The following is a 26,905-nucleotide window of genomic DNA, read 5'->3' as shown; positions in this document are numbered from 1 at the left end:
TTAACGTTTATTCTTGCTTTGTGTTGCTAGATCTGTTTAATCATGAAAGAGGTTACTTTTTCATCGGTTTCCTTTAGGTATAATGACTTGATTTTGAATCACTAGTCAGTCAATCGGTAGAAAATATTTAAAGGCCATAACATGGTTAAATGTCATTTCTTCCCCTGAAAGTTTAATTGCAACATTACCTTGCCAATTGCAGTACATAATGTCACAGCCAGGAACACGTGTTCTAATATCTACTAAATAAAAGACCTCCATCTTCAGTTCCGCACTAATTATTCATGCGCTTCACAGCTAATAAAGTCTGCTAAAATGAGAATAAACTCCCTTCCCACCCATTACTGCAGGCACACACTTTTATTTAGTATTGATATTGATGGAGGATATTCATCAGTTATTTTAACTAGTTTCAAAATCTTTGTCCTGAGAAGAAACATGTTATTTCAGTAAAAATGATGTTATTGTCACTGTAGTTTGATGGCTATGTTGGGGAGGATGGAACAAAAACCTCCATTATAATTCATTTCTTCCCTCTGTACATGCTGATAAGAAATATATTCATTGGATTGGAATCTATTGTCTGCCCATAACAGAGTTACCTGCTGGGGATTGTCAGAAAGCAGTTATGAGTCTCACATAGAAAATAGGTGCAGGAGTAGGCCATTCGGCCCTTCGAGCCTGCACCGCCATTCAATATGATCATGGCTGATCATCCAACTCAGTATCCAGTACCTGCCTTCTCTCCATACCCCCTGATCCCTTTAGCCACAAGGGCCACATCTAACTCCCTCTTAAATATAGCAAATGAACTGGCCTCAACTACCTTCTGTGGCAGAGAATTCCAGAGATTCACCACTCTCTGTGTGAAAAATGTTTTTCTCATCTCGGTCCTAAAACACTTCCCCCCCTTATCCTTAAACTGTGTGTGGACCCTTGTTCTGGACTTCCCCAACATCGGGAACAATCTTCCTGCATCTAGCCTGTCCAACCCCTTAAGAATTTTGTAAGTTTCTATAAGATCCCCCCTCAATCTTCTAAATTCTAGCGAGTACAAGCCGAGTACCAGACCAGGAAAGAAAGTCAGTTTTCTTCTCTGGGGATAGAAGAGTCGAGTGAGCAGATAGATTTCTACAACAATCCAGATGTTCTCCAGCATCTGCAGTTCCTTCTTGAACGTTTTACTGTCTGTGTCTGCTCTTATTGTTGATTATTTAACCAATGTTTAACCGGTGTTGAATATAAACTCACATTTCTCAATTTTTGGTCCAATTATCCAATAATTTAACAATAATGCTCTACAAAAGAACAGGACAGTGAATAACTGAGATTCATTGAAAGCAAAGATCCACGGCAGAATTAGGTTTCATTCACCTGCACTTCCCAGAATCATATCCCAGATAATTACAACTTACCCGACCAAGAAACAAAATGAATAATTACAAAATTAATTTGGTTTATTCTATCAGAACTTGAAGTCTCTAATATTAACATTATTTTCCTCATATTACTGCTGAGAACAGGTTGAAACATTTGCTTGGTATATTGAAGTGACAGTATAAACAATCTTTTTTTCATCTGTTTCCTTGTTGCATAATAATTTAATGTTATATCATTAGGCAGCCAGATCATTAAAGCGGTTTGTACTCGCTAGAATTTAGAAGATTGAGGGGGGGTCTTGCATCGTGGCTTGGTTCGGCAATTTGAGCGCCCTGGAGAGGAAAAGACTACAAAAAGTAGTAAAAACTGCCCAGTCCATCATCGGCTCTGACCTTCCTTCCATCGAGGGGATTTATCGCAGTCGCTGCCTCAAAAAGGCTGGCAGTATCATCAAAGACCCACACCATCCTGGCCACACACTCAGCTCCCTGCTACCTTCAGGTAGAAGGTACAGGAGCCTGAAGACTGCAACAACCAGGTTCAGGAATAGCTACTTCCCCAAAGCCATCAGGCTATTAAACCTGGCTCGGACAAAACTCTGATTATTAATAACCACTTTCTGCTATTTGCACTTTATCAGTTTATTTATTCATGTGTGTATATATTTATATCATGGTATATGGACACATTTATCTGTTTTGTAGTAAATGCCTACTATTTTCTGTGTGCTTAAGCAAAGCAAGAATTTCATTGTCCTATACAGGGACACATGACAATAAACTCACTTGAACTTGAACTTACAAAATTCTTAAGGGGTTGGACAGGTTAGATGCAGGAAGATTGTTCCCGATGTTGGGGAAGTCCAGAACAAGGGGTCACAGTTTAAGGGGGAAATCTTTTAGGACCGAGATGAGAAAAACATTTTCACACAGAGAGTGGTGAATCTGTGGAATTCTCTGCCACAGAAGGTAGTTGAGGCCAGTTCATTGGCTATATTTAAGAGGGAGTTAGATGTGGCCCTTGTGGCTAAAGGGATCAGGGGGTATGGAGAGAAGGTACAGGATACTTAGTTGGACGATCAGCCATGATCATATTGAATGGTGGTGCAGGCTCGAAGGGCCGAATGGCCTACTCCTGCACCTATTTTCTATGTTTCTATATGTTGTTTAATGGACTTCTCAAAGTGACAGCTGGACTTGTCATCAACAATACAATAGAACAGCGTTCACCTCTTTGTACTTTCCTTTGTCCTCTTCTTGCCTCACCTCATCCGATATTGATGAGATTGTGGAAATGGTCGACTTCTGACTGCCAGCATCAATGGAAGACTGTGGAGACCTGCTAACAGACTGAATTTCCAATTAAAATTACTCAATACAAACAAGTGTTAAAAGTTACTAATCCAAAATTTAAATTTAAACCTGCATTCGTCTTTAAAGATAAAGGGACAAAGTTATTTACCTCTTGCTTACTCTGTTGTCTGTCAGTATTAATGCAGGTTATTTCCAGCAAATCTAGTATCTATAAGGGTAAATAACAACTTTAAGTACAATGATTAAGAAAACATTCCAGTCACTATGAATACCAATGCATTAACATCAACATTTCTTATACTGGAAGGATGTTACAGCACAAGAAAAGCCCAAGTAGACTTGAACAAGCTGGTCAACATCACACAACGTCCCTTTCAGGCACGTGCTTCATTTTCATGCTTCTTAAGTTTTTCAAAATTTCCTTCTACCCTGTATTTTCCAACGTGCTTCAAATCTCTAAAGCGATAGGCATCCTGCACCTGCTGATTTTTCTTGACAACCAGCAGCCATGTGGCAATCTCTCTTCTGGCAAGGAAACCCGGCTGATGGTGAATGTGAACAACTGAGGGGACGTACAACGTCTTGCAGAAAAATAACCCAAAGAACGTGTAGGAAAGAACTGCAGATGCTGGTTTCAAGCAAAGGTACACACAAAATGCTGGAGTAACTCAGCGGGACAGGCAGCATATCTGGACAGAAGGAAGGGGGGGGGGGGGGGTACGTTTCTTCAGACTGAAGAATGGTCTCAACCCGAAACGTCACCCATTCCTTCTCTCCAGAGATGCAGCCATTGCAGAAGAAACCAAAGAATATACTATTCAAATGTACTCTTTTCCATCAAAATTTAACAGCTCCCTGTTTGTACTTCATTTTCAACATTTTATTTTGAACATGTGAGATAACACACACCTCATGTTATAAGGAAACATATTACAACAATGAGATTCTGAGGCTAGTGTGCCGTTTTCGGTGGATAACTAAACCATAACGTCAGGAATTTCACGTACTCACATCAGAAAAGTTGTTTTCTCAGATCTTGTGGCTCTCAATTAAAATACAGCTGAATGATAAATAAATTTGACTTCATCAGATTATTAATTTAATTAATTCGATAATTTAATAAAAGTCCAAACGGTTTCATCTTTCCTTTTATCTTTGTGAGAACAGATGAAAATCGCATGACCAAAATGAGTGTCAGCCTTTGCGTACAAAGTCTCTAATCAATGACTGCGATAGTTCTCTCTCCCAGTGAATCACTGCATTTATGGTACAAAAGTCAGATTGAATTTTTTGGGGAAAACAAAAATGCAACTGCAGCAAAATAATCGTAATGATGTCTCTAACGATCAGATAGATTTTGAAACTTTAAAAACCTCACTCTTGCTTTTTCACATTTTCACACTCACCAATCGGTATTAATGAGATTCTAAACTATGCTGCCAAATGATGGGTTCTGATTATAAGCATCTTCAGGTGACACCAACAAACAGTTTAATGAACTGCAGCGTCTCTACTACCTTGGAGTTGAGTGCACAATGCAGTGGTGTTTCTTTCATCTTGTTCTGCATTTCAGTATTAGCTCCATTCTCCAGCAGAACCTGAATGATGCCATCGTATCCCCATCGAGCTGCGACGTGGAGAGGAGTGTCCCCCTTGTCATTTGTCATGTCCAAGTTACAGGTGTATAATTGGTAATATACCAAAGCTTTGACACACTGCCAATAATTAAAAATAAATGTTAATCTTCATTGAAAGAACAACTTTGGATATTTATTTGCTTTTAAGTTTTATCTTAATATTCGTCTAAAGTCACATCAAAAGAGAACTTTAAAATTGAGAATGGAATTTAGTACTTGTCAGAATAACCAGTATGTACAATACATCTCAGTAATTAAGAAGGAACTGCAGATGCTGGAAAATCAAAGGTAGACAAAAGTGCTGGAGAAAGGTTTCGGCCCAAAACGTTGAGTCTGAAGAAGGGTTTCGGCACGAAACATTGTCTATTTCCTTCGCTCCATAAATGCTGCTGCACCTGCTGAGTTTCTCCAGCACTTTTGTCCACCATACATCTCAGTAACATTCTTATGTCTCATTAAATTTCCCTCATTACAAAATCCTTGTGTCCAATATATCAATAAAGTTAGTATTCATTCATTTTACAAAATATTAATCACTATATTCAATTTGTTTACCAGTTGTGGCATTCTGAAAATTAACTGTGTATAGATTCTTCAGAGATGTAATTGTTAAGTGATTTCAGAAGAGTAAAGCCTACATATTCTCCATTTCAGGTAAAATGCTTTAGAGGAGGAGCAAGAAATGTTTTTCAGTCACATTTATTTATCTCCCATCACCTAATGCAGAAGCTCTGGTCAGTGACCTCATGATTAATGATGCATACGTTAGCAGGTCTCTGTTTATGTGGAAGACCATCACACAAGACAGGAAATGGCAAAGCCCTGGTCTGTGCTGCATGGTCAGATTTGCAGCAGCCCGTGCGTGGGAAGGAGAAATGAAAAGCTCACTCTCATCAGCAGGATCCCTGCTTCTGATCACAGTCACTGGTGATATACAGAGTGGTCAATGGATCACCTGAAAATTCCATAGACTGGAGAAAGTAAAGGTGGAGGGGCCGAAGTTTGACTTTGGATGTACTGATGCATGTTGTTTGAAGATATTACCAAGGAGATTGTTGCAAACTCTGCAATAACCTTGTGTATGTAAGGCCTTTGATGAGGTACCACATGGTAGACTGGTCTGGAAGGTTAGATCACATGGGATCTGGGGAAAACTAGCCAAATGGATTAAAAAACGGACTTAAAGTTAGGAGTTTAAGAAGGAACTGCAGATGCTGGAAAATCGAAGGTAGACAAAAATGCTGGAGAAACTCAGCGGGCGCAGCAGCATCTATGGAGCGAAGGAAATAGGCAACGTTTCGGGCCGAAACCCTTCGGGTTTCAGCACGAAACGTTGCCTATTTCCTTTACTATTTCCTTCGGGTTTCATCCCAAAACGTTGCCTATTTCCTTCGCTCCACAGATGCTGCTGCACCAGCTGAGTTTCTCCAGCATTTACTTAAGAGTTAGGAGACAGGTTGGGGGCAGATGGTTGTTTTACTGACTGGAGGCATGGAACAAGTGATGTGCCACAAGGATCCATCCTGCCTCCGCTGTTTTTATTTATATTCATAATGTGGATGTGACTTGCTGGCATGGTTAGCCACGGTTTGCAGATGGCATCAGAATTGGTGGAAGAGTGGACAGAGAAGAAGGTTAATAACCTTCAGAAAAGAAAAAAGTCTGAAGAAGGGTCTCGACCCGAAACGTCACCCATTCCTTCGCTCCATAGATGCTGCCTCACCCACTGAGTTTCTCCAGTGTTTTTGTCTATCTTCAGAAAAGATCAGATCTCCTTGAGGAAAAGCGTAAAACTTTGATCTTTTTCCAGATGTCTTGGACTTAATCATTTAGCAGTTACTTCTCTTAAACAGTACATTGTGGTTTACATAACGCAGCTAAATTTAAACTGCCTTGTTCCCCTTGTACCTCAAAGTGGAGATTATAAAATTAGTCTAACCATATAAAACTCCCACTAATTGAGAGAGGTGTGGGGTAAGTTACAGAAAGCATCACTGGTGATGTCGGATGTTTTTACTGATGTGGTTGTCAGAGTGGAGACCAGACCAAAAACCATTTAACAGGGCGTAGCCAAGCAGGCCACAATGACAAGCAGGATATAGGTGCATGACACAAAGGAGGGGTGGGGACACTTCAGAGATGTAATGACTGAAATTTAAAAAGGAGTGAATATATTAGCGGATATGGGGAGAAGGCAGGAAAGGGGTACTGATTGTGGATGATCAGCCATGATCACATTGAATGGCGGTGCTGACTCGAAGGGCCGAATGGCCTACTCCTGCACCTATTGTCTATTGTCCATTGCTGAAGGAAAGTGAAAGGTTGGAGATGTTTCCTTGTCCTCTTCATGTTTAAATCTTGAGGTGGTTACAGTTTGAGGAAAATGGTTCTGAAGACGCGTCCTCAACTACTCTGCCTTATCTTTACCGTTTCTCCTTTAAAAACTGCCTTAAAACCTCTCACTTGGTCAAGGTTGCTGATAAAACAACTTTTGGTTAACTGTCGATTGTTGATTCCCAATTTGTTAAGTGGTTTCCAAATTTCATCCTTCTAAATCCCAGTGAATACAAGTCCAGTCGCCCCGTTCTATCAACATGTCAGTCCCGCCATCCCGGAAATTAACCTGGTGAAACTACACTGCACTCCCTCAATAGCAATAATGTCCTTCCTCAAATTAGGAGACCAAAACTGCACATAATACTCCAGGTGTGGTCTCACCAGGGCCCTGGACAACTGCAGTAGGACCTCCTTGCCCCTATACTCAAATCCTCTCGCAATGGCCAACATGCTATTTCCTTTCCTCACTGCCTGCTGTGCCTGCATGCTTACTTTCAGTGTTCAAAAGGGAACTGCAGATGCTGGAATATCGAAGGTACACAAAATTGCTGGAGGAACTCAGCGGGTGCAGCAGCATCTATGGAGCGAAGGAAATAGGCGACGTTTCGGGCCGAAACCCTTCTTCAGACTAATGGGGGGTGGGGAAAGAAAGAAGGAAAAAGGGAGGAGGAGGAGCCCGAGGGCGGGCGGATGGGAGGAGACAGCTAGAGGGTGAAGGAAGGGGAGGGGACAGCACAGGCTAGCCAAATTGGGGGAATTCAAATCATGAATTCAATTCCCCCAATTTGGCTAGCCTGTACTGTCCCCTCCCCTTCCTTCACCCTCTAGCTGTCTCCTCCCATCCGCCCGCCCTCGGGCTCCTCCTCCTCCCTTTTTCCTTCTTTCTTTCCCCACCCCCCATTAGTCTGAAGAAGGGTTTCGGCCCGAAACGTCGCCTATTTCCTTCGCTCCATAGATGCTGCTGCACCCGCTGAGTTCCTCCAGCAATTTTGTGTACCTTTGCTTACTTTCAGTGTCTGATGTACAAGGACACCCAGGTCTCGTTGCACCTCCCCTTTTCCTAAACTGTCACCATTCAGATAATAATCTGCCTCCTTGAACTTGCCACCAAAGTGGATAACGTCACATTTATCCACATTATACTGCATCTGCCATGCATCCGCCCACTCACCCAACCTATCCAAGTCACCCTGCAGCCTCATAGCATCCTCCTCACAGCTCACACTGCCACCCAGCTTTGTGTCAGCCGCAAACATGGAGATGTCACATTTAATTCCCTTGTCTAAATCATTGATACATATTGTAAATAACTGAGGTCCCAGCACTGAGCCTTGCAGCACCCCACTAGTCACTACCTGCCATTCTAAAATGGACTAGTTAATTCCTGCTCTTGGCTTCCTGTCTGCCAACCTGTTCTTTATCCGTCAATACCCTACCCCCAATACCATGTGCCCTAGTTTTGCATACTAATCTCTTGTGTGGGACCTGGTCCAAGGCTTTTTGAAATTCGATACACCACATCCACTGGCTCTCCCTTATCCATTCTACTTGTTCCATCCTCACGAAATTCCTGAAAATTAGTCAAGCTGGATTTCCCCTTCATAAATCCATGCTGACTTTAACTGATCCTGTCGCTGCTTTCCAAATGTGTTGCTATTACATCTTTAATAATTGACTCAAACATCTTCTCCACTACCAATGTCAAGCTAACTGGTCTATAATTCCCTGTTGTCTCTCTCCCTCCTTCCTTAAAAAGTGGGGTTACATACCCTCCAGACTACTGGAACTGATCCAGAATCTATAGAACATTGAAAAATAATCACCAATGCATCCACAATTATGTGTTTATCAAGTCAAGTCAAGTCACTTTTATTTCTATAGCACATTTAAAACACAACTCTCGTTGGCCAAAGTGCTTTACATTGGTGGAGGTACTAACGTTATACAACAGTGGTTCATAGATTTATTACATACATACATATAGCCCTCCCTCAGAGGACGTCAAGAAAGGCTTGAGAGTAAAGATGAGTTTTTAGTCTCGACTTAAAGGAGTCGATGGAGGGGGCAGTTCTGCTGGGAAGGGGGATGCTGTTCCAGTTTAGAAGCTGCAACCGCAAAGGCACGGTCACCCCTGAGCTTATGCCTAGACCGCGGGATGGTCAGTAACCTCAAGTCGGCCGATCTGAGGGACCTGGATGTGGTGTGGTGGGTAAGCAGACTTTTGATGTAGGTGGGGGCATGCCCGTTAAGGGCTTTGTAGACATAAAGGAACCGCACCAATAAATCAAGTAACATATTAAAACTCACATCTTCATGACCATGCATGCAAGCCAAATGAAGTGCTGTATTTCCATTATTATCTTGTACCTCAGTGCTGGCCTTGTAATCCAGAAGTAGTAACTATATATGAAAGGAAAATAATTTAAAATTGTTGTGTACTTAATTTATTAAAATAAAATATTTACTTTTGTCAATGTCCTGATAAAACAGTCAACAACCTGAAACATTAACTCAGATTCTCTCTTCACAAATACTGCTTGACCTACTGAATATTTTCAGTTTCCCAGCATCTGCAGTATTTAATTTACAAAGAAATGTTATTTAGCCTAAACAATCCTGGAGTTAATATCTTACTTCCACAACTGAGTGGGGAGAGTGGGCAGTATTATAGTACTGGTGCCTCAAGCTACAAACTTGCTGACATGAAGTTATTCTTCATTTACATTCACTGCATTATACAACTTTTTGTAAGTCTTCATGGCCAATAACTTTCACTTTTAAATATAATTGCATTTACTTACACTGGAAAGACGAATAACAGTTTAGTCTTGAAAATCTCGGTTGAATCTACTTACAGTGACATTTTGATAGCCTTTTTGACAGGATAGGTGAAGTGGAGTGGATCCATGATAGTCTGTAGCATTAACTGCACCTCCTTTACATGCCAATACATCAATCATCATTGGCTGACCTTGAGGATGCAATATATTAGCTTATTATTTAGAAGAACATTTTAAACAAAACTATTGCTGAGGTTAATTCCCGGGATGGCGGGACTGTCATATTCTGAGAGAATGGAGCAGCTGGGCTTGTACACTCTGGAGTTTAGAAGGATGTGAGGAGATCTCATTGAAACATATAAGATTGTTAAGGGTTTGGACATGCTAGAGGCAGGAAACATGTTCCCCATGTTGGGGGAGTCCAGAACCAGGGGCCACAGTTTAAGAATAAGAAGTAAGCCATTTAGAATGGAGACGAGGAAACACTTTTTCACACAGAGAGTTGTGAGTCTGTGGAATTCTCTGCCTCAGAGGGCGGTGGAGGCAGGTACTCTGAATACTTTCAAGAGAGAGCTAGATAGAGCTCTTAAAGAAAGTGGAGTCGGGGCATATGGGGAGAAGGCAGGAACGGGGTACTGATTGGGGATGATCAGCCATGATCACATTGGCTCGAAGGGCCGAATGGCCTACTCCTGCACCTATTGTCTATTGTCAATAATGTGCTCTGGATGCAGCTCAATAAACAATGTTATGCTTACATTTAAAACTCAGTTTGAATATAATTTAAAAAATCTGAGTATTAAAAACACATACCGCAGAAAGCAGCCACGTGTAAAGGTGTATATCCCCGGTCATCTCTGGACGATGGAGTGACTATCGATGGGTCATTCATCCTACTACAAAATAAAACCTTTGTTTGACCAGAAAATTCAAATTACGATTTTTTTAAATCATATACAAAAATTAAAATAAATGTGTCACCATGATGAAGTTTCCATAAAGAGTAACAATATTCTTGTCACGTCAGAATTGTAATTTTCTGGTGCATAAGTTGCTGTCTAGGAGAAGTTGAAGGTGCAGGATTGGTGCTTGGAAGTGCAGGAAGTGGCTGTTTCAACTTTAGTATTTCAAATAGATATTGGAAACGTGATGGATTCTGGAATCAGCAATTAACAATCACAACCACCCAGTCCTGAAGCTCGGGGTCCTTTCAGACAGATTTCTTTCCCTTCCTTTATTCTGTTCCACTACCACTTATTTATCTTCTCTAATTCCTGTGACAATTCTTTATTATAATTTTTTTAGTATCTTGTCATCTTTCCAGACATTGTGTTTTCTTGACATTCTCTGATGTGACCATCATTGGTGCCTACAAGCAGGAACACCTCTTGCATCTTCGCCCATCCCCCCTTTCACCCTCTCTGACACACAGTGGACAATACACCACTGGGTCAACACTAGCAATGAACTAAATGTCTCAGCAGCAACATTCAGAAATGAGTCACTGATTTGCATTGTCCCTGCGGCAAATGATGGGATTCAGTTCTTGTAAATTGACACATACCAATGAAGCCCAATTCTATAGAATAAAATGTTCTTAAATGCCCCTATTGTATCTGCTTCCACCATCACCCCGTGCTTGTTCAAGGCAATCTTTCAGAGATTCTACCTTGCTTCCAATTCTTACTTCAAGATGTTAACCTCTATAGTGGAGATTGATGCAAAGTATCCAGTTTAATGCATCCGCCATTTCCTTATTTCCCGTTATTAATTCCTCAGGTTAACTTTCTAAAGAATCAACACTCACTTTGCTGACTCTAAGAATCTATAAAAACGTGTACTGCTTGTAATGTTTCTAGCTAGTTTTGCCTCCATCTTTACTTGCCTTACTAATCTCGCATTCAGCCTCTGCTATTTTTAATGTTCTGTTAACTTTAACCAACCTTTTTTTAAATTAACCACTGATGGCAAATGTACATTTTTCTTTCTTGTTGGAATATACCCATTCTGTATTCTGAAAGGTCACCTTGAATATCTGTTACTGCATCTCAATTAGAGTCTTAATACTGCATGGAAACCATCATTTAACCTAATTTGCCCGTTTCCTTTAGTTAGCTCTGTTTTAATGCACTCTGGAAGATAATAAAGGATCAATATAATATCACAAATAATCAAGCATCCTATGAAAGCAAATATTCTTACAAAGTCCTTGAAATTACCATATATGCTAGATTTATCATTGCCACAATCATTGAGAGGTTAATGTTAATTTTTGAGTAAGGTATTGTCATGTGTTAAAACAACAATGACCACAGCTGAGATTCCCCTCACTGTTGCCAGAAACTGTCATGAAGTTTATGTCAACGTCCATTTCGAACTCCACAATAAAAATTGATATTGGTCAAAAAGATATTTGAAACGGTTCCAGTGGGTTAGACTCAGAACGATAAGCTAAAAAATGACCGGCACAGAAACCTCTTTCCAAATTCATCTACCTGTTATCCCTCAAAATCCTCTCCAGTATCTTTCCTACAATCTGCTGTGTTCCATTGCGATTTATCTGTAAATGTTGCAAATTATTCTTGCAAAGCCAATTTCTTGGTAAAGTAGGAAATTGTTATATTCCGGACGGCAGAATGAATAACAACTTACACGCAGGTTGCCTGGATCACGAGAGAGAGAGCTTTATTACCCAACATTCCCTGCTTGTATACAACACCAACTCATTAACATATACATGAATATGTATGAATACATTACAGAAATGGCATTGCGCAATTAGTGATGGTCATTTCAAAGTTTGTCTGAGCACCAATCTGAATAATTTCAGTCCGACGTGACATTCAATGCATTTCCACCAGGAAATGACTGCTGGGGCAATCTACTCAAGGTTTACATTCATTTTGGGGAGATTTGCACTTTGGAAACTAAAATGATTAGCAACCATTTTTAAGTTCATATGTCTAAATACTATACTTAGCCCAGTGTAATAAAACATAACATGGACTGGTATTCTTTCAATTAGACACATAACTGCTAGATGGTTATTTGATGACCAACTTACCCTGACACAAGCTTTTCACAGCTGTCACAAAAGCAGAGAGGATGGCACATCTTTTGAACACAGTCCTCGTACGTTTCTCCTTCACTCAACAATGCTTCAACCTCTGCCTGGTTACCAGCTGCAATGTGCTGCAGGAAATAAGCACAACCTCAGGTGGACACTTCGGCATGGAGGATGTATATTATTTTCTCATTAACATTTCAAATGTCCTAGTTTTGTACTGCAAACATTTCACCAAAATGAATGTTAAAAACATTAATTTGTTATTTGTCGAAGTTCAGAACATTCCCGTCATGTTCATGAAGGTTAATTAATGACCTATATGCTGATTCAACAGTATATATATAGGTTTTTAAAGTACATTTCAAACCTTTTTCATTAATACCCAGAATTGATTTTTATAATAAACTAGACCAACTGGGTCCCTGTCACATGGGAGGCCTGGTCCCCAAACGCAACCCGTTCCCCTACGCAATATTCCACCACTCACCCATAGCCCCCAATTGTGCAGGGACGTATCCCCCAGCAATGCCTCCCCCTCCTCTTGCTTCGAGGACTTTAAAAAAATAATGCAATTGCCTCCTCCCCCTCCCCCTCATGTTGAGCTGGAAGGGCTGAGTTTTCCGCGATTACAACTTTGTTCCAAGCTGGGCCAGCAGAGATTTAGCTGTTAAACCTGAATTTTTTAAACTTATAAATTATGAATAACTTGTGAAATATCACATCAATGTAGATAGCAGTAACAGGATCGGTCCGAGTCAGCATGGATTTACAAAGGGGAAATCATGCTTGACGAATCTTCTGTAATTTTTTGAGGATGTAACTAAGAAAATTGACATGGGAGAGCCAGTGGATGTAGTATAGCTGGACTTTCAGAAAGCATTTAATAAGGTCCCACATAGGAGGTTAGTGGACAAAATTAGGGCACATGGTATTGGGGGTAGAGTGCTGACGTGGCTAGAAAATTGGTTGGCAGACAGGAAACAAAGAGATGGGATTAACGGGTCCCTTTCAGAATGGCAGGCAATGACTAGTGGGGTACCGCAATGCTCGGTGCTGGGACCGCAGCTATCTATCTATATTACTAAAAGTCTGTTCTTGACCAGTTTTGCCCATCTGTGCTGCGATTTCCGAGAGAACGCCGCCAACTACGGCCGTCATTTTTGGCCACCTCGCTCAGAGCCCCCTTCCGCTGCATGTGTGCCGAGGATTTTTCCAGTCGATGAAAAATGACAGAGATATTAATGATTTTACAAAATTCCCCATTCTCTCTGCTGCCCCCGCTGGCGGCAGGGGGGATGGACTATAAAACCAGGAAGTGGTGTGCCTCAATTAGTCTGCAAGCTGGAGGAAGGCAGAGGGTCACGTTTCTCTGGGCTGCGAATAACACTGAACACAGGTCCACACAACTGTGAGTAAGTACCCTTAATGTGGTTTGAAAATGAAAATATGGTTAAAGTAAAAAAGCACTGCCTGCAAATGGTTGTTTGGGGGGTTTGGGTTGAAATAAAAAGGCACTCTCTCCCCCCCCCCCCCCCTCCTCTCCCCCCTCCTCCCCCCCCCTCTCCTCTCCCCCCCCCTCTCCTCTCCTCTCCCCCCCCTCCTCTTCCCCCCCTCTCCTCTCCCCCCCCCTCTCCTCTCCCCCTCTCCTCTCCTCTCCCCCCCCTCTCCCCTCCCCCCCTCTCTCTCCCCTCTTTTCCTCCTCTCCCCTCACCTCTCCCCCCCCTCTCCCCCTCACCTCTCCCCCCCCTCTCCCCCTCACTCTCACCCTCTCTCTCCTCCCTTTCACCCCCACCTTTCCCCTCTCACCCACCCTCCCCCTTCTCCTCCTCACCACCCCCCTCTCCCTCTTGCCCCTCTCTCTGTGTCTCTGCCCCTTCTCTCTCTGCCCTCACTCTCTACCCCCCCCCCCCCCCCCCCCCCTCTCTAGATATGACTGCAAGTTGGGGGCTATGCGTCAGTAGATAGGGTGGTTATGGGGTAAAAGGAGCAAATTAATAATATTAATATAATATCAAGGGGGGTAATTAGCGTGAGTGCGGGGGGATAGTTATTATGTGTGACGCTGCATGCCGCCTCCCCCCCACACCCGCACGTTGGGGGAACAGACCCAACGGGTCTGCACTTGGTCTAGTTTACAATATATATTAATTATTTAGATGAAGGGATTACAAGTAACATTAGCATATTTGCAGATGACACAAAGCTGGGTGGCAGTGTGAACTGTGAGGAGGATGCTATGAGAATGCAGGGTGACTTGGACAGGTTGGGTGAGTGGGCAGCTGCATGACAGATGCAGTTTAATGCAGATAAATGTGAGATTAGCCACTTTGGTAGCAAAAACAGGAAGAAAGATTATTATCTAAATGGTGTCAAGTTGGGAAAAGGGGATGTACCACGGGATCTGGGGGTCCTTGTTCATCAGTCAATGAAAGTAAGCATGCAGGTACAGCAGGCAGTAAAGAAAGTGAATGGCATGTTGGCCTAGGTGCCACATAAGAGACTATTGCTAAAAATAAAAAATTATGGGATTGGGGGTAATATATTAGCATGGGTAGAGGATTGGCTAACAAATAGGAAGCAGAGAGTGGGGATAAATGGTTCATACTCGGGATGGCAACCGGTAACTAGCGGGGTTCCGCAAGGGTCGGTGCTGGGACCCCAGTTGTTCACAATTTATATAAATGATTTGGAGGAGGGAACCAAGTGTAATATATCAAAATTTGCGGACGATACAAAAATGGGAGGAAAAGTAGGGGATGAGGAGGATAGGAAGAGTCTGCAAAAGGATATAGATAAGCTAGGTGAGTGGGCAACAACTTGGCAGATGAAATTTAATACTAATAAATGTGAAGTCATTCACTTTGGGAAAAAAAAAGATAGGGCAAGTTATTTTCTAAATGAGGAGGAGCTGCGTTGTAATGCAACGCAAAGGGATCTAGGGGTATTAGTACATGAATCACTAAAAGTTAGTATGCAGGTGCAGCAAGCAATCAGGAAGGCCAATGGAGTTTTGGCCTTTATTGCTAGGGGGATTGAGTATAAAAACACGGAGGTCTTGCTGCAGCTGTACACAGTATTAGTGAGACCACATTTGGAATACTGTGTACAGTTCTGGGGTCCATACTTAAGAAAGGATGTACTAGCCCTGGAGGCAGTGCAGCGAAGGTTTACAAGATTAATTCCTGCAATGAGGGGATTGACATATGAGGAAAGGTTAAGTAGGCTGGAACTCTACTCTTTGGAGTTTAGAAGAATGAGAGGCGATCTCATTGAAACATATAAGATCGTGAGGGGCCTTGATCGGGTGGATGCACCGAGGATGTTCCCAATGATCAGGGAAACTAGAACTAGGGGACATAGTTGCAGAATAAGGGGGGGCTCTTTTAAAACTGAGATGAGGAAGAACTTCTTCACCCAGAGGGTGGTTAATTTATGGAATTCACTGCCCCAGGGAGCAGTGGAAGCAGAAACTTTAAATATATTTAAGACTAAAATAGATGGTTTTTTAGCTGCCAAGGGGATAAGGGGCTACGGGGAGAGGGCAGGGATATGGACCTAGGTATGGTTAGTATAGTAAGACCTGAGTGATCTCCTGGACAAGTGTCGATCGCCTGGATTGGGGTCGGAGAGGAATTTCCCGGATTTTTTTCCCGAATTGGACCTGGGTTTTTATCCGTTTTTTTGCCTCCCCCAGGAGATCACGAGGTTCTTGGGGTGGTGAGGGGTGATAGCGGTATAAAGGGGAGGGTAGTGTCTTGTGTTCTGTGTCTTGTGTCTACTGTTTGTGGGTAAGTGTGTCTGTTTAGTGTTCAGCCATGAGCGAATGGCGGTGCGGGCTCGACGGACCTGGTGGTCTACTCTCGCACCTACTTTCTATGTTTCTATGTTTCTATAACAAGAGGAGTTAAGTATAGGAGCAAAGAGGTCCTTCTGCAGTTGTACATGGCCCTAGTGAGACCACACCTGGAGTATTGTGTGCAGTTTTGGTCTCCAAATTTGAGGATGGACATTCTTGCTATTGAGGGAGTGCAGCGTCGGTTCACAAGGTTAATTCCCGGGATGGCGGAACTGTCATATGCTGAGAGAATGGAGCAGCTGGGCTTGCATACACTGGAATTTAGAAGGATGAGAGAGGATCTTATTGAAACATAATATTATTAACGGTTCGGACACGCTAGAGGCAGGAAACATGTTCCCGATGTTGGGGAGTCCAGAACCAGGGGCCATAGTTTAAGAATAAGGGGTAAGCCATTTAGAACGGAGACAAGGAAACACTTTTTCACACAGAGAGTTGTGAATCTGTGGAATTCTCAGCCTCAGAAGGCGGTGGAGGCCGGTTCTCTGGATACTTTCAAGAGAGAGCTGGATAGGGCTCTTAATGATAGGGGATATGGGGAGAAGGCAGGAACGGGGTACTGATTGGGGATGATCAACCATGATCACATTGAATGGCAGTGCTGGCTCGATGGGCCGAATGGCCTACTCCTGCACCTATCAACTATTGAAAATTTATAGGAACGACCGCGGGACAAAGGTGAGTAAGGTGGTGCAAAAATGTTTGCACTACTGTGTACCATTTTGGCGTAGGTCCCAGATCACATATGCATAGAGAGATAGATAGAAGCAAGACGAGACTATGAGTAATATATAAAGATAGATATAGATGGATGTCATATTCACCTCAAATAAAATATCTATTGGAGCTGATGGTGGCTGGTACAGCAAGTTCATTCTTTCTCTGAAAAATGCTTTATCATTTAGTTCACCTGATCCCTGGAAATAACAAACATTTTGGAAAAGTTTATTTTATAACAATGCAGCATTATTATTACCAATATAATCTGATCATTTCCACTGTATAATACACTGCCCTCTGTAATGTTTGGGACAAAGACCCATCATTTATTTATTGGCCTCTGTACTCCACAATTTGAGATTTATAATAGAAAAAAAAAATCACATGTGGTTAAAGTGCACATTGCCAGATTTTAATAAAGGCCATTTTTATACATTTTGGTTTCACCATGTAGAAATTCCAGCAGTGTTTATACATAGTCCCCCCCATTTCAGGGCACCATAATGTTTGGGACACTTGGCTTCACAGGTGTCTGTAATTGCTCATGTATGCTTAATTTCTACATGGTGAAACCAAAATGTATAAAAATGGCCTTTATTAAAATCTGACAATGTGCACTTTAACCACGTGTGACTTTTTTTCTATTACAAATCTCAAATTATGGAGTACAGAGGCAAATAAAGAAATAATGGGTCGTTGTCCCAAACATTATGGAGGGCACTGTACATCTCAAACAGAAAGTGTATTCAATTAAAAACACATAAATCACAGGAAGACTGGTGTGCAGCAACAACTGATCAATTCTAAAGTGCCAGAATGATAAAGAAAAGTAAATATAATTTAAAAAATACTGTTTATTTATGCCACCTACAAACAATCATCATGTGGTACTTTTCCAAATGTGACACTGCAGCATGTCTGTACTTACGCCCTTCATATCCCAAGAACCTTTACAAAAATAAATCCTGCATGATGCATCTTTTATTGAAAGATCTGTAGGTTGAATATCAATAGAACTGATGGGGGGGGGGGGGGGGGATGTTGGGGGGTTTTTTTTTCCAACAAGTGCTCGAGGAGTTTCCCTGGCTTTATGGCCATCTCTTGTCATAAAGGAAAATTAAAATAAGCAAACTTATTCGTAAATTTCTCCAGGTTGGCAAACCCATTGAAATGAAATGCCCCATCATTCCCGTGCCTGCCCACCTTTGGGTAGAGCCGAGGGCCAGGTGCAACTTGACCTACTCTTCAGCATGTCACTGCTATACCATTAGACTCAATGGTCTAACAGTAAAGCCCGTTGCCCTCTGCCCTTTGCCCTGTCCCCCTTCCACAAGACCACATGCCAAGGTCCCCACTTCTGGAATAAACCGTTCATTTTGGAATCCCCAGCTTTTAGTCAACTTGATTTGCCTGAAGGATGCTGGGTGGAAATGAGAGATGAAATGGTGCTAAAAATACTTCCCTAGAGGATTCAAAAAATGAAATCAACAAGGTCTCTTTTGAACAGATTATCACAGTATGACTTGCAAAAATAGTTATCCAGTTTATTTACTGAAAGGGTGAGAGAGGACTATAGGGTTATTGAATCAACCGTGAAAAACAAAACTGTTGTTTTAATCTTAGGATCATTTAATTGAACCCAGTAAACTTTGAATATCAAAATCAACAACTATGTTTATTTGTCCTTTGATCTAAAGCGTAAAATTATTTGGTCAAAAAATGTATTCTTCTTAGCACATTCCAGCTGGGGTTTTAGAATTCCCACTACTTCCTAACTAATTGCTCCACTTCCCTCTGATCAAGTATTCTAGTCTCATCTTTGTTTTGAATGTGGCAAGTACTGCAGTGTTGTTTATCTGCCCATGAAACCTTTCAGCACACCTCCAGCAAACTGCTCTCTCTAGCAGCAGCCACCACTTCTGATTGCTCCTTTCCTGCTGTTACTAATCCCCCACTTGCTCAGCCACCTGCTCCCATCCCATGTGGCCAGATTGGGATGAGCCTAGTCCATAACCCTCTCTCCCTGTGTTTCTTCCCATCTAATTTTGTCACCATTTACTACCTCCACCACACGCTAAACCCCAGTTACAACATAACATGTCCACGGCTTCATCATTCGTGGAAGTCCCGCCAATTCTCAGACATCTACAAACATCTCATCTTCACAACTTTAAGCAAATTCCACTCAAAACTCTGAACTGGCCAATGGTGGTGACGTTTATTAGAATAAGTGATGAACATGGATTCAGCCTTCCGATCCTCCCGCAGAATTGAAACCATCACCACTACAGACACTCAATCAGTGCCACTTCCTGCCACCGTCTCATACCACCATCCCAGTCTGCTCTGCAACTATCATAGAAACATAGAAATTAGGTGCAGGAATAGGCCATTCGGCCCTTCGACCCTGCACCGCCATTCAATATGATCATGGCTGATCATCCAACTCAGTATCCCGTACCTGCCTTCTCTCCATACCTTCATTGTTTACCTTCACTGTTTACCTTCATTCTTAATGACTGCACTTATCCACAAATTATTGCTCAGTATTCAGGGATTTGCTAATTTAATCATTTAAGACTACAAGTTACTGCTTCCTTTCAAAACTGCACGCCATCTAGGTTTAAACTGAGATTACCAATTGTTCAAATGGACTTGATTTGAGGTTCTCAATCACTCTCTTACATAGCTCCAATTTCGTGTTAACATTCACACACAAAACTGAAAGCCGCAAAGATGAATAAGTCTCTCAATAATGTAAGTGTTCTTACAGGCTGACCAAGAGTCAGGTTGCCCTGATGAATATACTCCACTGCAGCTTCAAACGAAGTTAAACAGTATCCCAGCTCGTCCTTAACTGGGCTGCAAAATCGGAAATTCTTGATGTAACTGAGGTTAGCCATCCTGCAACAAGAAAAAGTTGATAAACATTTCAGCAATACATTTTTCTACCACTTCCTCATTAACAATAGATAATAGGTGCAGGAGTAGGCCGTTCGGCCCTTCGAGCCAGCACTGCCATTCAATGTGATCATGGTTGATCATCCCCAATCAGTACCCAGTTCCTGTCTTCTCCCCATATCCCCTGACTCCGCTATTTTTAAGAGCCCTATCTAGCTCTCTCTTGAAAGCATCCAGAGAACCTGCCTCCATCGCCCACTGACAGTCTTTTCAGGTGTGGCAGAGGTTCACTTGCACCTCCTCCAACCTTATCAACTGTATCCGCTGTTCCATCGGCGAGACCAAGCACAGGCTCTGCGATCGTTTCACTGAACACCTCCGCTCAGTCCGCCTTAACCTACCTGATCTCCCGGTTGCTCAGCACTTTAACTCCCCCTCCCATTCCCACACTGACCTTTCTGTCCTGGACTTCCTTCACTGTCAGAGTGAGGCCCAGCGCAAATTGGAAGAACAACACCTCATATTTCGCTTGGGCAGCTTACACCCCAGTGGTATGAACATTGACTTCTCCAACTTCAAATAGCCCTTGCGTTCTCTCTCAATCCATCCCTTCCCCCTTCCCAGTTTTCCCACCAGTCTTACTGTCTCCGACTACATTCCATCTCGGTCCGGCCCACTCCCCTGACATCAGTCTGAAGAAGAGTCTCGACCCGAAATGTCACCTATTCCTTCTCTCCAGAGATGCTGCCTGTCCCGCTGAGTTTATATTTAAGAATGGTGTTCTTAGGAAAGTGTGCTTGTGTGTGCTCCGATAAAATATTTATTTTTAGCTGGGAAATCACAGGAATGCGGCAATTAATTATGTGCTGGCAAGGCAAATATGAAAGAGTATCATGGCTCAGGGATGGAAAAAGTCATATCATGGTGAAGCAAGAGTACAATTTTGCAGAAAACACATTGAGAATTTGAGTACAAGAATGGAAGCAATCTGTGAAGAATTATGTAGCTAACTTCACCAGATCACATTTTAGTTTGAATATTCATAAACTTACCAGTTAGGGATTTCTGTTTTGACAAGTAAATAAAGCAGCACAGGGAGCAGGTCATCAGCAGACATAAAATGTTTATTAACTGAAAATAGAAAACAAATTTAACAAAAGATTTTACAATTACCCGTGTTAAGTATACTGCAAATAGGCAGCAGATCCATAGGGATTTCTGGGTCTGTATTCAGTATCCAGTGTAATAGCACATGTGCATTGCAGGATTCATTTACTGTGCAAATATCCAAATAAATAATGTCACAAGTGATACCAGAGTTTTCTCCAAACCTTGAACTGGCCCTTAGCTTCCCATTCCAAAACTCACACTCATCTCAAGGATCATGTGTCTGCAATGTGTTACTTTGCTTAACAATGTCACACAAAATACAAATCTGTATTAGTTTGATCTAAATATCTCAGTGATAACACCAACTGTCTAATTAGCACAGGCAAATATTTTTTTCCTTATGTTGAATATTTGTGCAGTCTTGGAAGTCAGACTTTTGGGCTATTCGAGGTTTAGTGAATAAACATTAACCATGTAGCGTATTAATTCTGAAACAACACATTCAAACTTCTCCGTCCAGTGCAAATATTACTTCCAAAGTGGGGAATGTTTAAATCTATTTCTCACTAACTCCTCAGTGCATGCAGCAATACATGCAAGCGCTGTGAAGCCAACACAATATCTGGGTTGTTACATCCATAGCAGGGAAATAACAGAAACCATCTCCAGATAGCTCCCCTTGATATTGAACAACAATACTATTGATAATTCCCCCATCAACCTACAAGGGGTCATCATTGGCAGAAACTCAGCTGGACCGGCATATTCACAAAGTGGCTGTAAGGGCAGAGGCTGTGCGGAGTAATTCATCCTTTCCAGCCTTTCCACCATTTGCAAGCAGCAAGATATATGTCACCAATGTGATGGCTGAACCACTGGCTGGATGTGTACTCCACAACTCATTACCATCCAGATCAAAACAACCTATCTGATTGGTATCCCATCCAATATCATAAATCTTTCTTCCATCCACCGTTGGAGCACCATAGCTGCTCTGTGCAACACAGTCACTCATAGAAACATAGAAAATAGGAGCAGGAGTAGGCCATTCAGCCCTTCGAGCCATTCAATATGATCATGGCTGATCATCCAACTCAGTATCCTGTACCTGCCTTCTCTCCATACCCCCTGATCCCTTTAGCCACAAGGGCCACATCTAACTCCCTTTTAAATATAGCCAATGAACTGGCCTCAACTACCTTCTGTGGCAGAGAATTCCACAGATTCACCACTCTCTGTGTGAAAAAAATTGTTCTCATCTCGGTCCTAAAAGACTTCCCCCTTATCCTTAAACTGTGACCCCTTGTTCTGGACTTCCCGAGGCAGCTGCAACTACCAGCCCCGCGATCTCTCCCAGGATAGGAACACCACTTCTTGCAGGCTTTTCTCCAGGTCATAGGCTTTCCCCCCCCCCCCCCCATTGTTGCTATGTCCAAATCCTGGCACTCCCTTCCCAACAACAACATTGTAATATCTTCAACAAAGAATTCAAAGGGCTCACCATTACCATGCTAAGTAATGAAGAGCAGTGAATGCTGGCCTTGACAATAATTCCCATGTCATAAAAAATTAAAAATCAGTATTTTTTTCTAATAATGTATGTTGCCCCTTTCCACTGAAATAAATTGAGTAGATTCCTTGAATAAGTATAGTTTAGTTTAGAGATACAGCACGGAAACAGGCCGTTCGGCCCACCGGGTCCGCGCCGACCAGCGATCCTCGCACATTACCATTATCCTACACCCACTAGGGACAATTTTTACATTTACCAAGCTAATTAACCTACAAACATGTACATCTTTGGAGTGTGGGAGGAAACCGAAGATCTCAGATAAAACCCACGCATATCACGGGGAGAGCGTACAAACTCCATACAGACAGCACCTGTTGTCGTGATCTAACCCGCGCCACCATGACCACCCTACATGTTGGGAATTGCAGCAAATCGGTACTCTAGGACTAAATTCTGTGAGTAATCCAATGTTAGAGCCTACACACAAACTTCAGCTGAGGGCAAAAAGATCCAGACACAGAAACACTCAACTAGGTTGCACTTGTGACAAAAAGGGCAGCCGTTGAGAACAGCAATTTGCAGCAATTCTTACCCATCTTTGCACATAATCCAAGGTAACCCTCACACTCACTTACATTTCAAAGTAATTTTATAGATTTTGAGTTGCAGTAAATTATTCTAATATAGAGAACAAAACTAATGCAAAGCATGAATACCACTTGTTTACCAACCAATGTAGATGGACTGACCTCTGTGACTGGGGGACTGCATAATCACATGTATCACATTCCGTAAGCAGATCAGTTTGTGCTGTGGACTGGTGCACTGATTCAGCTGACTCAACTCCCTCTTGGCACGAGGTATATTTATACTAAAATATCAAATGAACAGTCTCAGCACACAACATTCTGCATTTACATCATTCTGTTCCAACATTTAAATGAATCAAAATTATATTGCTGCCAATAACAAAACATTGCTATTAAAAATCATATTAAGACTTCAATTTTGGTTGGCATTCACAACATACCCACAGAGCCGAGATATTCTATTGTTGTTAAGATGTTATATCTTATAAACTTATCATCAACAATTTCTCACACATTTCACAAAATTCTCACGCTCTCACGCTGATCACAACATTTCTGACGCTCAAAAATCTGCAGGTGCTGGAAGTTCAAAATAAGCAAAAATTGTTTTAGAGGTGAGTAAAAACCATGAGGGGAATATAAGGTGAATGCATAGTCTTTTTCCCGGGATATGTGATTCAAGCACTAGAGGGCTTTGGTTTAAAGCAGGGCTATCAAACTACAGGCCCGCCGGATGATTTTGGGGAAAAAAGTAGTTTAGTTTCTCCCATGCAGATGGTGTGATAGGTGAGACACGGCGGCGGTGGTCCCAGCACCAACCCCCCTCCCCCTTCCCCCCTGAGGCACGGCACACACCTCCCACCCTCACCTCTTGTGGCTCTATGTCCGTTGGTCGTTCTGTCCACACCCCATGGAGTTTTAACCCCGGCCAGAAGCCGACCAGGTGAGTGGGGGCGTCGGTGCCGCCTCCGGAGCCGCGGGGTTGAATCTCGGGCTAATGCTCCGTTCCGATGCCTGACCCCCGGGTCACTGACCCTCACCTCCCCCGGACCCCAGCTGGACAAGGAGCACCTGGGCTGGCCCGCATTCCCGAGAGGGGGGAAGCGGGAAGGGAAACGCTCCCCGGGCATCGCCAAGTCTCCGCACACTCCGGATGTTGTCGCCGCTTCACTGACACACTCTCGTACACATACTGGCACACACAAGGTTTAAAGGGATATGAGCCAAATGCGGATAATTGGGACTGGTTTAGATGGGGCATCTTGATCTGCATGAACAAGTTGGGATGAAGGGCCTATTTCCATGCTGTAAGACTATGACACATTGTAGAAAGGGTGCAATTGCTCTGGAGAGGATCCAGGGGTGATTTATAAAGATGTTGGCAGGCAGGGCTGGAATTTTTTTTTCATTTTGAAGAAAGATTTGATAACTGGTATTGTATTCTCTGCAGCAATGGAGGTGAAGAAAAAACTTAGTTGAGGTGAATAATATTATTAGAAAAGGACCTGCTTTGCTTAACAAATAGTGTAGGAAGGAATTGCAGAAGCTGGTATAAACTGAAGATAGACACTAAAAACTAGATAAACTCAGCAGGACAGGCAGCATCTCTAGAGAGAAAGAATGGGTGATGTTTCGGGTCGAGACCTTCAGCCTGAAGAGGTTGACAACCAGCCATAAAACACAATGACTGGACATGTGTGTTATCCAACTAAGGGCAGAAATCAGAATCATGTGTTCATCTTTATTGACGTGACACCATAATAAATATATTACAGAAAAAATAATTTAATGGCGTGGCACAGTGGCGCAGCGGTAGAGTTGCTGCCTTATTACCACATAGGTTTTCTCTGGATATTCCGGTTTCTCCCATATCCGAAAGAAGTGCAGGTTAATTGGCTTCTGTAAATTGTCCCTGGCTTGATGGATGGAATTGGTGTATGATAGATTGCTGGTCGGTGTGGACTTGGTGGGCTGAAGGGCCTGTTTCCATATATATTTTTACATATAAATCTTAATTTCATTGAACCATATATGATTGAATATGTGGCATTATTTTTGTCTTGTTTCTCTATTCAAAGGGTAAGGTTGATTAATTTATTTGTGCAGACAGTGATGGAAGTCCGACTTTTGCTTTGTTTCTCTGTGTTTTTCTCTCTATATATATATATATATATGCATAGCAGCATGAATATAATCTGATTTCCATACATGAATATAATCATTCATGTGCTGCACCTGTTGATCAGAGCCTGACTCTATTGTGGAATGTAATTAGGAATGTAATTTAGCCTAACCTTATTCATTTAAAGCATAAATGTTGCATTCAAGTGTGTTAAAAGGCTCGCTACTGTATGCACCAGATTGCACAATTTCAAGCTGAAAAATGCAAAAGCTCCCTACCGTAATGAGGAGAACACATTGGGATCAATGATAGTGGTTTGGAAGCAGCGAAGTGAATCAAAGCTTCACCTGGAGAGACTGTGAGTCCCGGATGATGGGGAGAGAAGTGAAGGGATACGTTTGCATCTCCTGTGGTAGCTCGGAGGGTGACAGAAGATAACGCCCAGGATAACATTTAACTGTTGAGAAAATGACGTGCAACTATTATTAGATTCGGTTCCAAGCTGTAAATCACACTGTATTAAAAGTTAATTAACCATGTTAATACAAGTGTGATTTGCTGCCTGGAACTGTATCTAATAATAGGTGCACGTCATTTTTTCAACAACAGTTAAATATTATCCTGAGCATTATCATTATAATAACAGTAAAAAAAGTTTAAAAATAAGGCTAATTCCATAGAGAAAAAAAAACATTGCTGCGGGTTTGCGGAGCGGAGAGGCGGCGTGCGTAGAGGCGGCAAGGCGGCAGTGACGAGAGCGGGCGCCGACTTTTTCATCTGGAGCCTAGGAGCGCCAAACCGGCGCGGCCTTGTCGGCTTCGGCAGCCGCGGGCTCCAACCAAGAAGCGGCCGTTCCAAGTGGCCCAGCCGCCGAAAGGACTCTCCCGACGCCGGGGCAAGACCACCCGGTGAGAACGGCCAGGGACATCGGGCCTCCGTAGAGGCAATTGCGGTGGCCCCAATAGGCCTGACTTTGGGGTGAACATGGGGTGGGGACTGGACATTGTGCCTTCCTCCACAGTGCTATCCACTGTGGGGGGATGATTTTTTTTTGTCTAACTAGTCTTGTAGGTCTGTGTCCAAGATGGCTGCCGTGAAGGGAGAGTGGACGCTGGCACGAATTGGTTGCCGCTGCTCTCTCTTCACACTGTGTTTTTGATTTTCTGTTTTTGGATTGAATTCTGTTTTTAATTTGTGTCATTGTGATGTCTTTAATTACTTGTTTTACTCCGATTATATGTTTTTATTCCGATTACTATGTAAGGTGTCCTTGAGATTTTGTATGAAAGGCGCCCATTAAATATAAAATTTATTATTATTATACTTTATAGTAGGCACAGACGACAGAGATATTAAGTGTTGAAACACTCAGGATATACATTTATAAAACAAAAAACTCACCTGAATTGTGACTTGATTCCTAAATCTTTCAGTTGAAGGTCTTGTAAACTTCGGGTAGTTTTATTAAAAGCAGCATCCTTCAAACAAGCAGACAATTTTAAAAAATCAGTCAAGATTAATACCATGCATAACACTAAAGTACAGTTACTGGACATGTTCACTTTGCTAGTCAAACTTT

General features: G+C 42.3%; 1 protein-coding gene across 4 annotated transcripts in view; it reads right to left on the bottom strand.

Moving 5' to 3' along the window:
• The window catches only part of ankrd27 (ankyrin repeat domain 27), a 58,053-nt gene that overhangs the window by 18,192 nt on the left and 12,956 nt on the right, over positions 1 to 26,905 (bottom strand). For 3 of the 4 annotated variants that reach the window (XR_004414553.1, XM_033036438.1, XM_033036439.1), the window contains exons 9-20: positions 26,728 to 26,804; positions 23,364 to 23,485; positions 21,044 to 21,122; positions 19,862 to 19,994; positions 17,195 to 17,287; positions 12,512 to 12,639; positions 10,261 to 10,343; positions 9,523 to 9,638; positions 8,975 to 9,067; positions 4,211 to 4,408; positions 2,842 to 2,901; positions 2,610 to 2,729 (exon numbers count right to left, since the gene is read on the bottom strand). Coding sequence is in view for 3 of the 4 variants with exons in the window: in XM_033036438.1 (XP_032892329.1) it covers positions 2,610 to 2,729; positions 2,842 to 2,901; positions 4,211 to 4,408; positions 8,975 to 9,067; positions 9,523 to 9,638; positions 10,261 to 10,343; positions 12,512 to 12,639; positions 17,195 to 17,287; positions 19,862 to 19,994; positions 21,044 to 21,122; positions 23,364 to 23,485; positions 26,728 to 26,804 (1,302 nt within the window). In the remaining variant the exon portion in view is untranslated. The remainder of the gene's footprint in view (positions 1 to 2,609; positions 2,730 to 2,841; positions 2,902 to 4,210; positions 4,409 to 8,974; positions 9,068 to 9,522; positions 9,639 to 10,260; positions 10,344 to 12,511; positions 12,640 to 17,194; positions 17,288 to 19,861; positions 19,995 to 21,043; positions 21,123 to 23,363; positions 23,486 to 26,727; positions 26,805 to 26,905) is intronic. The other variant, XM_033036440.1, reaches the window with a different exon arrangement.

Source organism: Amblyraja radiata, chromosome 17 (genome assembly GCF_010909765.2).
Source record: "Amblyraja radiata isolate CabotCenter1 chromosome 17, sAmbRad1.1.pri, whole genome shotgun sequence".
In the NCBI taxonomy this organism is placed as follows: Eukaryota; Metazoa; Chordata; class Chondrichthyes; order Rajiformes; family Rajidae; genus Amblyraja; species Amblyraja radiata.
The sequence above is the reverse complement of the archived record's forward strand: the minus strand, read 5'-3'. Positions and strand labels throughout refer to the sequence as shown.